The sequence below is a fragment of the Rhinichthys klamathensis genome, unplaced genomic scaffold, assembly GCF_029890125.1.
Source record: "Rhinichthys klamathensis goyatoka isolate OS25496 unplaced genomic scaffold, OSU_Roscu_1.1 h1tg000176l_1, whole genome shotgun sequence".
NCBI classification, from domain to species: Eukaryota; Metazoa; Chordata; class Actinopteri; order Cypriniformes; family Leuciscidae; genus Rhinichthys; species Rhinichthys klamathensis.
The window spans coordinates 9,712,568-9,729,412 of NW_026606705.1; the positions used below are offsets into that span (position 1 = coordinate 9,712,568).

General features: G+C 38.9%; 1 protein-coding gene across 3 annotated transcripts in view; it reads right to left on the reverse strand.

Moving 5' to 3' along the window:
• The window catches only part of tbc1d22a (TBC1 domain family, member 22a), a 160,848-nt gene that overhangs the window by 139,734 nt on the left and 4,269 nt on the right, over nucleotides 1-16,845 (reverse strand). For all 3 annotated transcript variants that reach the window (XM_056260384.1, XM_056260385.1, XM_056260383.1), the window contains exons 3-4: nucleotides 13,760-14,181; nucleotides 9,585-9,764 (exon numbers count right to left, since the gene is read on the reverse strand). In XM_056260384.1, the coding sequence (XP_056116359.1) occupies nucleotides 9,585-9,764; nucleotides 13,760-14,181 (602 nt within the window). The remainder of the gene's footprint in view (nucleotides 1-9,584; nucleotides 9,765-13,759; nucleotides 14,182-16,845) is intronic.

Consider the following 16,845-nt stretch of genomic DNA (forward strand, 5'->3'; position numbering starts at 1 on the left):
TGTATGGGACTTTATTTTGACAGCGCTGAGAGCGGCTTGGCCAGAGCCAGAGCACTTTAGTGTCGGTTCATTTATCGCTTTTTTTCCCCCATGTTTGTGGAGTAAATGTAAAGGCTATAAAACTTAAAAAATGGTGGGTGCCAGTGTTTCGCATGGTTTCAGCCAATCAACATACACTTAAATCACTGGTAGTTCCTATTGTGTTTCCACCGCAGGAACTTTCCTCACGAACTAGGGACTTTGGGGTGGCACTCTGTGTGTTTCCACCGCAGGAACCAGGGTCTTAATAAAGTTCCGGGGAAAAATGTCCCCCTCAGAAAGTCCCTGCTTGCGAGGAAGTACTTTTTCAAAGTTCAGGAACTTCCAGGGGTGGGACTTGGGCGCTGAACATGCTGATTGGTTGAGTTCATGCCACATTTTGATTGGTTGACTCCACGCATTTTGAGACTTTTATTTCAACCACCATTTTTAAAAATCTGTTGCATTGCATGCAGTAAGATTTGTTTGCAATTCTAATCAACAATGGAGTTTAAAAAAATACGACTTACGGACCGACAACGAGGTTCAGGCTTTATTAAGCTTTAATTCAGAGGATGAAATCAAGAGGGAACTGGCAAGTAGCGTGCAGAACTACGTCACCAGAATAATTAGCCTAATCTTCATGGTACTTTAGACCGCGGTGGAAACGCAGACAGAAACAGCTCTGAGGGAAAAAAAAGTTCCTGGGATAAATTGTTCCGGGTAATTTTGGTGGAAAGGCGGCTTTAGTTCCCCCAAAAAGCGTTCCTAAAACTAGGAAGCATTCCCAGAAATCGTTCCCAGTTCCTGTGAACCCAAAGCCCCTTTGGAGTGGACTTTGTAACTTAGCATACCTTTTTCATTCTGAAAGAGCAACATTATACATAAAGAAAGTTGAAAATGTAAAACAGCATAACAGGACTCCTTTAAAACCAAATGAGGATGTGGAAAATAATCAGCGTTGTTAGATTACTTCAGATTCCTGCAGTGATAAAGGTAATTGGCTAAACTATAAACATCTTGCCTCATATTGGCAGAAATGAGAAATAGTAACATTAGCCTACTGCTTAATGATGTGAAACACAAACAGTGAAACACAAATCTGTCAAAACATTGATAAACATTGATTTTTAAGTTACTTCTCAATTAAAGGTTTACTTCAGCATCAGCATACATCACAGATGTAGCAGAGTGGTTTAGTCATTTACCAATTCAGAAATCAAATGACTGGACAAATTGGAGGAAAGCAGTATCTACAGATTAATCCCAGAATTTGTGCTGATTATACTATAACTGTACGTTCACACCGCCGCCGACTTGAGCGTCAAAGAAGCTCTGGCCGCCCTGTCAAGGACGCTTGCCAAAAAGTACGGTAAAGCTTGTTGACGCTTTGGACGCTTTGAACACTCTGACGTTGCAGGGAGAATAGAAGTGTCACAACATAAAATGTAATAAACAGAAAAAAACTAGCAATACATTGAAGAAACCTTTTATAATGAAGGCATTTTTATAACCGTTTTGGTCACATTTGGTCGGGGAAAAAAAGAATAGTTAGCTATTATTATTATTATTATTTGCGGTCAAATCGGTGTCACCGTGAGCAAATGAATTGCATTCTCGCTTTAAAACGAGCGTTTGTAAATATTTCAAAAAAAAAGTTGCGCTCATGCCGTCGCTATAAGAAAACAACGTCATGTCATAAATGATAGGAAACCCAGCAACGGCGATTATTAGCTTCTCTTCCATTTTCTCGGAACTAATGTTTTGGTAGGAACTAAAGTTTACATTGTATGTTTCTCCGAATCAGCCAGCGCAAAGGACGTCTATATTCCGATTGGTTGCTGGCGTTTTGCCGCTGCTTGCCGCCAAGGGGGTAATCCATCGGGGGTAATCCATCGACCGGAAGTTGAAGCCGGCCGGGTGCCGCCATGTTGTAGCAGAACTTCACTTGCGTTAGCATTTCCATTGACTCCCATTCATTTTTGCGTCACTTTGACAGCGAATAACTTTACATCTGAGGCGTTTAAAGACTCCATTTGTCCATTATTTATTTCTAAAGAAACACGACAATGTATAAAGGGCTCCATTACCTTCTATGTTACACTATGGCCCCGTAGAAACAGATTTAGTAAAAATAGGCTAACGATTGCGTCATAACCACTCGACTCTCTGTCGCGCTGTACAGAAGTTACCGTACAGACAGGAGGAGAAGCTCGCAGGCAATCGGGGGGACGTCCCGTCAAGGGAGAAGCCCATAGATAATGAGTCCATAAAAGCAACGGAATTCTTACTCCTGCTCACTCACGCCAAAGAACTCTTTGCTCAAGTTCCCCGTCTCTGCAAGATTAACGTTGGCAGTTTTCACGCACAGCTACTAGAAGATTAACGTCTGTCAGACAGGTTGCTCACGTCATCAAGCTTAGTTTGAGTCGGTCTGAGTCTGCGCGTCAGGAACGGAAGTTCTCAAAAATCGCTAAAAGTGGGCTTCAACTGTCTCAACTGAGTTCCAATGAGATCGCTCTGTCCATTTCTTTTACTGTCTATGCTTGCCGCTAGGGCTGGGCGGTATGACGGTATATATCGTTACCGCGGTAGAAAATGTCAACCTTAACAGATTATTTTATTCCGTGTATACCGCGACATGCAAATAAGTGGGCGTGGTTAAGTCGCGTGCAATGTGCGTGAGACTGAAACACAGCGAATTGCAAAAAGAAACACGGAGAAAGCAGATCAAGAGGATCCACAAAGGAATTACATTTTCTAAAGGGTTGTTGTTGTTAACGTGATATTTTCGGGGGGAAAGGCGCAGCAGTCACTAGAGCAGTGCAGCACCGAGGCGACAGATAGAGGAGTGCACGCTCGCAACGGGGAAAGCTGGACAACAACAGTTCATATATCAATATCGTAACGAATAGAAATAACCTTAAATAATGTATAGTTATCTGCATCTTTACGTCTCTTATGTAGGCTAAAGTTTTTAAACACGCAAACAGTTTGCCGCCCGTGGTAATGAACATCCTGCTTGTTAAAGTGAATGTATAATCCTGTAGCCTATCTGAGGCAAAATTACTAAATATGCATCGCGAGTTATATATTTCTTCTAACTCCAAACAATTGGCCACCGAACCAGCAGATAAAATCTTCCTTTGATTCGATACGTGATAGTGATTACAACTTGACACTCAAATTAACCGATCGCATTTTACTGATGCAGAAGACGCGATCGTGCACACGCACTGAGGGAGCGCGGTGTTCACCGGGCTATGGTCAAATAATGACGCAGTTACAGGTGTGTATAATTTAAACTAGGCTACTTTGTCAACACTAACAGTAGCTGCTGTTCGGTTTTCAAACTGCTGCTCTCCTTAGTCACTTCTGAACTTCTATTGATTAAAGCGCAGGGTGACGGGTTGCCAGATATCAGAAAAAGAGCAAAACAAGCCCCTTAAAAACGCAGTGTAGCCTAAGCAGACATGGCAAAAATGTACCGGGGAACACATTTAAACAACTAGTATTACTATCCCACAAAATTAAAAGGAAATAACTCATTTATCATGAATAGAATAGTTCAATATAAAATATTCAGATATTATAAACTGATTGATGAAGTTAATCATAAAATGATTGAAAAATGATTCAGAAACACTTTATTTAAAGTTTAATTGAACCTATGAGTTGTATTTAAGATCAATCAGTTGGGGGCAGTTCATCTAAAAGTTGATGAGTGTGTTTTGTTTATATTTAGCTATCTAAATAGTTTACCAAAGAAATAATTTACCAAATAAGAGAAACAGAAAACAATGTGAAGTACTTTTCATTTCTAAAGTATTTGGGTTTATTTATTATACAAAGCCCTTTTTGTCGATTTTTCGAGAATAACTACATATAAATATCTATATCGTGAAATATATCGTTACCGTGAAATAAAATTAGTCATACCGTGAAATAGAATTTAGGTCATACCGCCCACCCCTACTTGCCGCTGAACCGCGTCACAGCTCATTACCATAAAGTTGAGCTTCTTTCAACTTTCTGATTGACACTCAAAACGCTCAAAACGCCCAAAACGCGACGCCGATGGATTTGACGCTCCTTGCAGCTGAGAAAAGCCAGCTTCCATTGAAAATGAATGACTTCCGGCCGCTTTGGAAGCTCAAGTCGGCGGCTGTGTGAACGTACAGTAAAGGGATAACAAAAATACATCAAACAAGAGAGAATTATCTATGTTATCTATGTAAAACTCAAATGTTAAAATAAAATGAAGTGTCAAAAAAGTGCTAACCTCTTGCAATATACTCCAATATTCTAAACCCATTTGACTGTGAGGAACAGACGTCAAACAGCATATCTGAATCGCGATGCAGCAAGTTATAACATTAAGCTTGTGTGTTTTTGTCAATGTTAAGCTTGATAGAATAGAAAAGCGAGAGGAATTCTACTTCATTACTCTACATAAACCGCTATTCAAATGTACATGCATATTCTCTCTACTTTTTCATGTTTTTAGATTCATTCACAGCACATGAAATGCATCCAGGAATGCTTGCAATTGTTCAATGCCAGATACTCAATATAATATTTGTGAATTCTTTAAAGAATTTCTGTGCCACAGATGCCACTAAACTAAGTTAATTTGAATCCGACTGCATTTATAATATTGAGGTTGAGCACTAATAGAAGAATCGGCTGTCGTTAAGACCACTAGAGCACCACAGCTCCCCCATCTGAGACACACAGAGAGAAAAGGTAGTCAAACGGTAGAGAGAAGGGTTCAATAGAGGTGATGCATCGCCATGGCAACAGTGGACAGCATCAGCGAGTAATTGCTTCCTGTGATTGTAGCAGTCTCTCTCTCTCTCTCTCTCTCTCTCTCTCTCTCTCTCTCTCTCTCTCTCTCTCTCTCTCTCTCTCTCTCTCTCTCTCTCTCTCTCTCTCTCTCTCTCTCTCTCTCTCTCTCTCTCTCTCTCTCTCTCTCTCTCTCTCTCTCTCTCTCTCTCTCTCTCTCTCTCTCTCTCTCTCTCTCGGAGGTAAAAGCTGACCATCTGATGGCATCCCTCTTAAAAACACATCTGTCAGGTACTCATTAATTTGGAGACAAAGACTGCACCAAACACTTCAGAAATAAGCTTGTAAAGGAAAAAACTGATTTTTTGCTCATTACTGTGCGTTAGATATGACAAATTAAATGTCTACGTACTGTTCTATCTATTTTCAAAGACGCTTTGGTACAATGCTTCGATACACGACACATTAAAAGTTTGGACATGTTAGACTAAAATGTTTCTTATGATCTTAAACAAAATTGAAATCTAAAGGCTCACACTTCAATGCTTGACATTTATTTTGTAGACAGAAATGAACTGTCCCTACTTAAGTTTTCTTTTCAAAACCTTACATAACCTTTACTTACTTTATGTGCGTAGTTAAACGTACGTAGGAGAGAGTGAATACAAAGAAGTTGGCTGGAGTCCCATTAAAAGTTGGCCAAAGTTTGCCACACCAAGATTGTTATGCATTTTAAATGACTAATTTCCTCCTCCTTTCTGAGCCTTCAGGCCCGTCCACACCAAAAACAATATACATAATGATAATGATAAAGATATAGTTCTAAAAAACGTTCTCAATATTAAAGAATAGACACTTTCAGAACGGTTTTATCCAGCTGATGAACGATAAAAACATTGACAGCCAATCAGAATCCATCCTGCTGTAACTAGCTCGAGCATTTAAAACAGCAGACAAGAACGCGCGTAGAATAAACAGAACGATATCATCCACTGGTGTGGACGCTAATATAGTTATCGTTCTTGGTGTGAACGGGCCTTTAGAATTAAACAATTAAATATATTAATTTACTGTGAAAAACAATACAAGTGTTCACAGAATCTTTTTTTTTTTTTTTTTTATTCAAAATGTACGGCTGCCCGATATATTGAAATAAAAGCGATGTTGTGATATGGCTTAGTGCGATTGTGATTTAATGAAGTAAATATTTGTGGTTTCAGAGCGAAGCGCATCATTTAGACACGTGTAGTTTAAGATGTTGTGTTCACGCTTGTCAGCTTTGGTTGGATTAAAACGAACTCTGGTGCGATTACTCTGTTAGTGCGGCTCATTTGATTAAGTGTGAACGCTGCCATCGGAACCCTGGAGCGCACCAAAAACAAACTGTTTTGCATGTGAAAACCACTGCCATAGTTCACACTTTCAATTCATTCAGGAGTATCCAAGTTGCTGAATACTGTTGATATTATGCAAATGTCATGGTTGATGGTAATGGTATAGCCAATATAGTGCCATTTTCACCGTTTCAATAAATAGTAAAATGAGCCTATTTTTTTTAAAGTTTCACCTAAACCTTATGTTATAATAAGAAATACGACAACACAGGGGAAAGAAAGGAGGCTCAGTGCTATTTCTCGGGGTCTTTGAGTTATTATGAGTCACTGCCAATAGAGGGCAGTCATCAGTGCTTTGGATGGATGGATGGATGGATGGGAATTCATTATCATGTTGGAGACCCCAGCTTAATTATAGATTTCATTCATATTTCATTCTGCTGCCACATGTCTGACTCATAATTTCAGATGTCTAATAACGGCAACAGCAGCCAAACTGATTCAGGGACGCCCTGAGAGGCAGTCAAATGAAACCAAAACTGACACGCCAACGTCCAGAGGCCTGTCAACATCGACACCGTCCTGACTTCATGGATCTGCAATGCTTAAACCCCAGAGATGTTGCTGAGCAATGATATGAGAACTGTGCAGAGACGGTTGAGATTACAAACTGTTAAAGCCCCCCTGTGGTGAAAATCAGGCTTCTAATGTTGTTTGTATGCCTATGTGGTGTTTTTAATATGCTTTAAGACAAACCATGTGCGAATTCATAAGGCAACAGTAAATACTCAGTAATTGCTAAGTAGTAAAAAAAAGACCTCACAAACTACCTTGTAACCAATCAGGTCAACGTGTGATCGTCAACGAGTGGATCTCTGAGCTGCTGTGAGTGAGTGGAGGCGGGGCTAATGTGCACATTCATAGACCCACTTATACTAAATGAGGCAAGGGTGTAGAGTAACATTCAAGCTATTTTAAGGCATGAAGAAATTTGTTTTCAAGGAAAAAACCTTTAAATATGTCAAAATAAATGTTGGTGATCAAAGATGAGTTAAGGGATAAGATTATTGTCTACAGGGAGACATTAAAGTGAAAGCAATTACTTCACTATTTACTTCCTTAAAGTCCCCGTGAACCGGAAGTTGCAAACGACTTTTCTCCAGTGTTGTGACGTATTTCCGAGAGAAACGGAATACTAAATGAGGCAAAATAGTGGGCGTGGCTTTTTTTCCCAACTAGCACCTGATTGGATCTAGAAAAGTAGGTGTTTTCATTCAGCCTGTCTACTGTCAGTTGGAGGGGCGTGATTACGGATGTTAAGCAGACACCCAAACAGTCAAACCTACGTCATCAGGGAAGGTCCTCCAATGCAGAGGGGAGAGGAAATTTCAGATTTTGATTAAAGATTACGAAGCCAAAAAATGTTTTTGTGTGGATTGACTTGCATGGATGAATTGTTCACCACAAAACGATCAATTTAGGCAAACAAAGTAAGTATGGTCAATTTTGAATTCATGGGGACTTTAAAGCAACACCAAGTAACTTTTCCTCTGCGGTCGCCCTACAGGTTGGAAGCGGAATTGTACATTACCGCTGTCGTAAATAATTTAGCCTATCGCAGCCTACTGTCGCACGCACGCTCTTTATTTATCCAGCACCGGCTTTGGAATGAACGATGTCCACAGACAAGGTAGAGTGTGTTGATTTCATGAAAGTATGATGTATTGCGACATCAGAAATGAAGAAAAACAAAATAATGACTATTGTAACGCTTGACGTAAAGCAAGTCAAATTTGTAGTTTTCTTATGTCTCATTAGAACTACAGAAACGCGACCTGTTCTGGCAATCTTACATAGCGTGGTTATAGCAGATATAGGACCGCAAAGCGAATCCAGAAGTGCCTTTCACCCTGTTACGACTTGATGAACCACTGAAACGATTTTGGAAACATTATTTTAAGGTAAAAAAATCTTACTTAGTGTTGCTTTAATGTGGTACCGAATTATTGTGCACAATTCACTAGCCTATCTTTTAATAAATATTAAACATTTTGTAATTATTTACAGACGCTCATGTCATTCCAAACCTATATGCGGTTTCTGAATAACATGTATGTTATTTATAATTTAATACAGTTCACAGCAACCATATCTATCCAGGTCCACAAAGAATGAAGAGAGAGAAGAAAAAAAAAAGATTAAAGTGGTCTATAAAACTAATGCACTATATTCCAAGAAATATGATAGCTTTGTCTGCCAAACAGTAAAACAAAAACAGTTTAAGGTATATGAGTTTGGAACAACATGAGGGTTAGTAAATAATGATAAAATGTGCATTTGCATCTGCACCAAAACATAATCCAAGAAAACAAGAATGCTTGGCCAACAAATTACATGCATTAGGCTACAGTGCGTTTTCTTTTTTCCCCCAAATTCTGTTTTCCGTTTTGTTTTTCTGGATTCCAGTTCAATGGTTCAATTCAATTTGAATCAACAAAAAGCATGTCTGTCTAATCAATTTCATTCATAAACCATTAACAATTTATTGCAATGTAAACATTGTGCGCAACACTAGCTAACGTTAGCTTAGAGATCAAATCCACTAACGTCAACAAGCGAACCGAACAAAACAGACTCCGACACAAACTGAAATAAAAAGGGTTTCTCTTTCACAGTAACATAAACAATATTAATGTGTAATGATTTAATGACGTCAAATATAAAAACACATGAAATGAATGCTTATACAATGTTCTGCCGAAAAAGCTATTCTGTACTGCAATGTGTCATGCAAAGAAATGGCATTAATTAAAACTATAGTCTCACATAGCCAGATGTATATAGTCTATAATTTTAAATATACCTTATAATTATTAAGCTATCATAAAAGTTTAATTTTAATTAACGCATCTGAGAACATGATGCCGGTGAATTGCAGAGCTGATGCAAATATATCCACATCGCTATGATCAGATGTTTCTTAACTGCTGCTTTCTCACCGCTGCCAGTTTTGTTGCGTGTTTATTATGTTATTAAGAGGAAAGAGCACAGCACATATTTACATATTCATCTAAACGTCATCTAGACTGTGTCTAAAATGAATCAGACCAAACTTTGCCACTCATTCACTCTAAAGTCAATATCAGGAATTTAACTGTACAGCCGTACTTATTTACCAATTCCATGACATTCTGCGCTATAAGTTAAATTCCATTCCGCAATTCTGTCCACTTTTTTGCATCACGGAATTGCATCACGGAAATCATATGGCCTAATACTAACGCTTCTATCTTTGCAAGCACGATTTCAAATGTTGCATTCAGAAATGTCAGAACACAATTCATGTGTTGCAAAGAGTATATTTTAGACTTTGCTCTGCGTATGTTCTTATGATGCGTTGCCCAAGCATTCATAGTCAAGCTATAAAGCCATAAAACAGCATCTTACCCAGATCAGTATTAGGGCCGGCCAGAACCTGTCTGAACTTGTCGAGTCTTGACGCCTCTCTCTCGGTCATGACAGGAGTCCCGGATGTGTTCTGATCCGCCATGCGGGCCACCAGTGGAATCGTGGGCCTGTGCGGGAGTGACTGCTGCCTGTGTAGTGCTGCCTGTTCAACGCCCACTTCTGACCCACAAACAAGAGAAAACACAGCTGTAATGAGAACAAACCACTGCCTGCACATGCCTCAGCCCATTAAATGTAATAATGGAGGCCATTCATGACACAGTTTGCCCCGAGTTACCCCAAAATGCTCAGCTAGTGGTAATGAAACACTTATACTCACTACGGATGAACCTTATATTCGGAGTGCCATCATCATTACGAGTGGGAATCTTTTAGCATCACACGATTCAATTCATTTAGATTCGATTTCTATTTTAATTTTAATTTACGGAGTCATTACGAGATTGCATACGATTCTCAATGTACATTCTTCAGCAACAGCACAGGGACCGATCATTTGTGAGTTAAACCTGGCACATCTCAATTTGTGGAAGCAAGCGCACTTTAATCCTATTAGATGAATTTCAGGGAAGGCTGGCTGAGAAGATGCACATGCCAGAGTACTTACTGTAATTAATACTGTATACATATTAAAAACACTTTCCTGCCCAACAGTTTGCTCACCGATAGTAGGCATTTAAAAACAAAAATCTTGCTTTATTTAATAAAACGGAATTGGAATTGAACGGCTCATAAGTGTGTGCTTAATATGCAAGCCTTTTGTACATTAAATACAAACGTCAAGACTTTGAAAAAAGTTGAATGTGTTCTCACTTCATAAAACAAGTTTATTGATTATTATTATTATTATTATTTTATTTTTTTTACTATTTTTAAAAACGACATCTTTGGTTTGTATGTCTTCAGTTTTGATTTAATTAATTTTCGTTTAATCATTTTTGTTTTGTGCTTTTGATCTTTTGATTTATCATACATTTACAAAAACATACAGACTACACTCATTTATTGATTGATCGAATGATTTATTGATATTTTGCATAAATAAAGTTTAGTCCCAGAGACACACAATTTAGTTCCACACAGCCAGTCTATACGCGGGTCATTGTTTTTACCTCAGGTAAAATATATACATTACACACACACACAAACATGCACTTTATTCTGTGTCAATTAGTGGGTAAGAATAAGTATGTTTAATGGGTTCACGGGTACATTCTATGGTATAAGTACCTATTTTGGCAGTGAATCACAATGCATCGGTGAATTGATTTTGTCCTAATGCTTCATAATCATGCTGTCCAAACATTGTAAGCCACTGTAAAATGTGATTGTACGCTTGTTAGAGGCATTAAATGGATGAGTTTGAGATATCATTCTTGCATTAAGCATCATAACATCTTCAACGTTTACAGATGTTCGTGTAATCCCTGCAGAAATTAGACGGTGCGTGACGGCTGCTGACAGTGTCAACACAAGATACTATTAAAACAGAGGCAGAACACGTCAACAGGAAGTCCATTATCACAGTCATCCATCGCCACTCTGGCTGGCAAAACAAAGGACTGGCAGAACTGTCTGTCAGTGCAGGTACTTGTGGAAGCACACAGTCCCTGTCTGATATACTCAAATACTCATAGCAAAACAATTGTTTCGTTCTTCACTCAGAGGTTAAAATTTTGAAATTCCCTAGGTTGGTGAAATACCCGAGTTAAGGCCGTGACACCCCGACGTAAAAGAACTAGCGGCGTAAATAACTATCTATATTAGCAGGTATCAATAGTCTATATTTCTCATTCAAAAAGGGAAACCGAAACTAGGACTGCAGAGATACAAACCGTGAATAAAGCAGCGCTTTCTTACCTTTTTAAACATTAATGACGCTGATCACTTTCTTCACTCTCATGTTGTTATGAAAATATCCGTGCATTGGAATGTTCAGGTAAGATGATGTCAAATTAGAACGGGCTTCTGTCTGCAACGTCTTGACTTCTTCGCTTGCTTTCATCGCGTTCACTTTTAATCTATAGTGCACTGAACTCTAAACTATGGAAGCTTGTTTCCGCCACAGAATGAAAAATAAAAAAGGTAATTGTGACTTTTTATCTCGCAATTCTGATTTAAAGTCGTAATTGAGAGTTTTAAAGTCAGAATTGCATGATATAAAGTCGCAATTGAGAGCTATAAAGTCAGAATTGCGTGATATAAAGTCGCAATTGTGTTCTAAAGTCAGAATTGCGTGATATAAAAATCGCAATTGTGTTCTAAAGTCAGATTTGCGTGATATAAAGTCGCATTTGTGTTCTAAAGTCAGAATTGCGTGATATAAAGTCGCATTTGTGTTTTAAAGTCAGAATTGCGTGATATAAAGTCGCAATTGTGTTCTAAAGTCAGAATTGCGTGATATAAAGTCGCAATTGTGTTCTAAAGTCAGAATTGCGTAATAAAGTAGAAATTCTGACTTTTTTTCTCAGAATTGCATCTTTATTTCTTGCATTTCTGACTTTATAACACGCAATTTGGAGATATAAAGTCAGAATTGAATGATATAAAGTCCCAATTGCGTGTTATGAAGTCAGAATTGTGAGACAAACTTTCCTTAGAATTGGACTTTTTTTTTCTCGCAATTGCGATTTTATATCAAGCAATTCAGACTTTATAACACGCAATTGCGATATAAACTAGCAATTCTGACTTTTTTTCCTCGCAATTGCGACTTTATTTCTCGCAATTCTGACTCTGATGTAAACTCGCAATTGTGAGATAAAAAGTCGCAATTATCTTTTAAAATGTTTTATTCTGTGGCGGAAACAAGCTAACATAGTGAACAGCCAATCAGAGTTCTCTCAGAGTTGCCGACGGACGGCGATTCAACGTGCTCAATTGGCCCCCAAAAAAAACCCGAAACAACGGGGTCCGACTAGTGCAGATGGCGCGGAACACCCCGCAAAACTGGGCTAGCCGATGCTCAACGACATAGGTTGTGACAGGGCCTTTAAGAAATTAACCTCAAAAAAGCTGAATTCTTAGACCACACCGGGACCAATGGCAGATCAAAAGCGTTTAACAGCCATTGCAAAGTTTTCTGGGAAGTTCACGCAGGTGACACGAAACGTTGTTTTCGCCAGATTTTTGTACAAAACGCCGTTGTGTTCAATTGAAGAACATTGAATCTTTTAGGCCTTCAGTGTCATGAAGATCTGGGATTCTAATAGTATTAAAATAAAGATGCTTTCCACTCAGTTTTCTATCCTTCAGAAGCATCAGAGAGAAAGTCTGAGTGACAGGTCAGTGGGAAAACACCGTATATTAACATAACAAAGCTCAGTGGCAAACAAAACAATTGATTGACATTTCACTGACTCCAATTTGCCTGTTACAGACTCTCGGTTAATTACCAGAAGTTAAAATAAAAACCGATTTAATGAAGGTCGTGCTAATTAGCTAGGAAGAGGACGAGGAGGAAAAAGAAATGCTAGAGTTTAGAAACAGGTCACAGGTTTGATCCAAAATCTAAACTTTCATGTAAGTCTTATGAAAATTGGTTGATCTTTCCCATGCAGAAAGGTCTTGCATCTAGATGACAACACAACATTGGAAATAATGATAATCAAGACTAATGTATTCTTTTTTTGTTGTTGGTGTGTTTTTTTTATGCATGTCTCTTTCAATGCAATATCATTTTATCATCTGCCAGGGGAAAATCTCCAGAAAGGCAACACCACACATCTTTTCAACAAGCTTTAAAATGTATGAAATTTATAAAACACAGAGGTGCACCAGAAACCTGAAATACCGCATAATAATAATAGCAATAATTATTATTATTATTAACATAAGCCATTGTTATTTTACTATTATTTATGTACTATTATAGTATGTATTAATATTTAAAATGAACTTTTAATTATTTATATTTTCAATTAATCATGTTATTATTTCTATTTAGCTTAATTTATTTATTTTTCTGTTTTATTTTCCATTGTTAAACTATTTTTTATTTAAGTTTACGTTTTTCATCTAATAAAATGGTATATTTTGCTTTATTAAATTGACCAAAAAGCACTTTTATTTGTTTTAGGCTACAACAACAACAAAGTGATTAACAAAACAAGCAAAGGATTAATGTCAGAGAGACAGACTGATGTTTGACTGACCTTTAGGCGAGCCGACAGGAGCTTCACTGTGGGACTTCACCAGTCTGTTGTCACTGAGTGGAAGAGCCTCTGAGCCGAAAGACAGATCAGTTGTCGTCTCTACCCCCTCCTCTCTCTCCTCCTCTTCTTCCTCCTCTTCCTCGTGCGCTTCCTCTCCGTCTTTCCCATCAGGCTCAGTCATGCTATCCATCTGCTGCTGTCTTCTTTCCTGCAGCTTGCTGTGGTTTTCTATCACCTTATTGGCCGTCTCCATGACGACCTCGATGTTGAGATTTTGGGCTGCCATGGCGAGAAGTTCATCATCATCATCTCCCACATCCCAGGCGTCACTGGTGATGCTCTCGAACTCTTGGAAGGTGGTGGCTTTCTTTGGTTTTCCTGGCGTAGTGGAAGACGGAGGCTTGTTCCCTGCTTTTATCAGACTGCAAAATATAGATGAGACTTTTGTTGATACAATATATGAATCAAACTCACACAGAACGCTGGTTTTCCGCGAATAATGGTTAATGATATCCCTGCATGTGGGGAAAGACAACTCATAAAGAACAGGGATGTTGTTCTGGTTTCTCTGACTCCCATTGGTAGTTGCTACATCACTGCTCACCTACAAAAAGCAACATTTTTCTCAAAGTTGGTGAATTACTAGCTTATGTTGCCCCGATTTGCCAACTCTCATTAAAATCCGAAGACTTCCGCACACTTTGTCACAGCAGCTGTCAGAGCAAATTGCTGTCATCATTTACTCACCCTCAAGTTGTTCTAAACCTGTATGCTTTTCTGTTAACACTTTAGAATACGTATGCAGTAACAAAGCAGCACTAATAAATCATTAGCAAACTTTTCGTTTTTAATTAATAGTTTATAAACATTGTAGTTAATACATTACTAGACTATCCCCTGGTTTCACAGACACGGCTTAAGCTAGTCCCAGACTAAAATGCATGTTTGAGCCGTTTTAACAGAAAGTAACTTGCACTGATGTATCATAAAATATGTCAGTCCCATTCGTTTGTCTCAAGATGGACATCGGTAATGTTTTTTTTCCTAAGGGATGTTTATAAAAACTACTTAAATATCCTTAATGAACTAAGGGCTAATCCTGGCTTAATCTAAGCCTTATCTGTGAAAGCAGGCCAATATACAGACAGCTAGTTCTTCAATCACTGTCACTGAAATTAATAAAGTGTTATTGTTTAATTAGCTCATATGTAAAGAGTTAGATAATGCTTTGTTAAAGGTGCAGTTTGTAAGAATAAGAGCTAGTGGTTGAAATGGGTACTGCAGTCCAAATTCAAAATATCGTACCCGCCCCCTCCTCCTCAGACTCGACGCTCACGCGGGTTCCCAGTTTGAAGACACGCAACATGAACCAGCGCAATTGACAATGAAAGCCGAGGAGACTTAAGCCGTAAGTTGATTTATCCGCGTTTTAATATGCTCTCGTTCATAGAGATTTTTAGATGGATACAAGGCTTTTTAGGTCGGGTAGAATCTGCAATCTCTGACCCTGTTTATTTGCTGGCTGCAATACGCTGTGTTTCCCGCCAACTGGCATCCCGGGGTGTCGAAATACTATTGTGTGAACTGGCAGTGGGCGAGATCACACAGACCAAATCAAAAACAGACATTCCAACACGGAACGCACATTTCAAAGTAAAATAACTGTAGAAGTGTTTTTCAGAGAAACGGGTATGTGAACTCAGCATTAACAACTTATTAACCATAAACAGCTCTCACTTTCGATTAGGTCGTGGGAAATTAAGAGCTCTGAACCAACCTTTATTAGACATTAATTGCATTCATATTCAGTGTTCCTTAAAATGTTTACAAATACATTAAACACACACGTTGGGTTTTACATGTTTTATGAGGACTTTCCATAGAAATAATAATTTTATACTGTACAAACTGTATATTTTGTCCCCTAATCCTAACTGATGCAAATTAACAACGTGATCTAATGAGTATTTGTATGTATTTAATATTGACAGCAGTACAGCGTGTCCTAACGACACGCAATAAAAGGTATCTTTTCCATGTTAATCAGAGTTTTTGTCCAAACCACCCATCCATCCATCCATCCATCTGTCTGTCTGTCTGTCTATCATCCATCCACCCATCTGTCTGTCTGTCTGTCTATCTATCATCCATCCACCCATCTGTCTGTCTGTCTGTCTATCTATCATCCATCCACCCATCTGTCTGTCTGTCTGTCTATCTATCATCCATCCACCCATCTGTCTGTCTGTCTGTCTATCTATCATCCATCCACCCATCTGTCTGTCTGTCTGTCTATCTATCATCCATCCACCCATCTGTCTGTCTGTCTGTCTGTCTATCTATCATCCATCCATCCATCTGTCTGTCTGTCTATCTATCATCCATCCACCCATCTGTCTGCCTGTCTATCTATCATCCATCCACCCATCTGTCTGTCTGTCTGTCTATCATCCATCCACCCATCTGTCTGTCTGTCTGTCTATCTATCATCCATCCACCCATCTGTCTGTCTGTCTATCATCCATCCATCCATCCGTCTGTCTGTCTATCATCCATCCACCCATCTGTCTGTCTGTCTATCATCCATCCACCCATCTGTCTGTCTGTCTGTCTATCTATCATCCATCCACCCATCTGTCTGTCTATCTATCATCCATCCATCCGTCTGTCTGTCTATCTATAATCCATCCACCCATCTGTCTGTCTGTCTATCTATCATCCATCCACCCATCTGTCTGTCTGTCTGTCTATCTATCATCCATCCACCCATCTGTCTGTCTGTCTATCAACCATCCACCCATCTGTCTGTCTGTCTATCTATCATCCATCCACCCATCTGTCTGTCTATCTATCATCCATCCACCCATCTGTCTGTCTGCCTGTCTATCTATCATCCATCCACCCATCTGTCTGTCTATCTATCATCCATCCATCCATCTGTCTGTCTGTCTATCTATCAACCATCCACCCATCTGTCTGTCTGTCTATCTATCATCCATCCACCCATCTGTCTGTCTATCTATCATCCATCCACCCATCTGTCTGTCTGCCTGTCTATCTATCATCCATCCACCCATCTGTCTGTC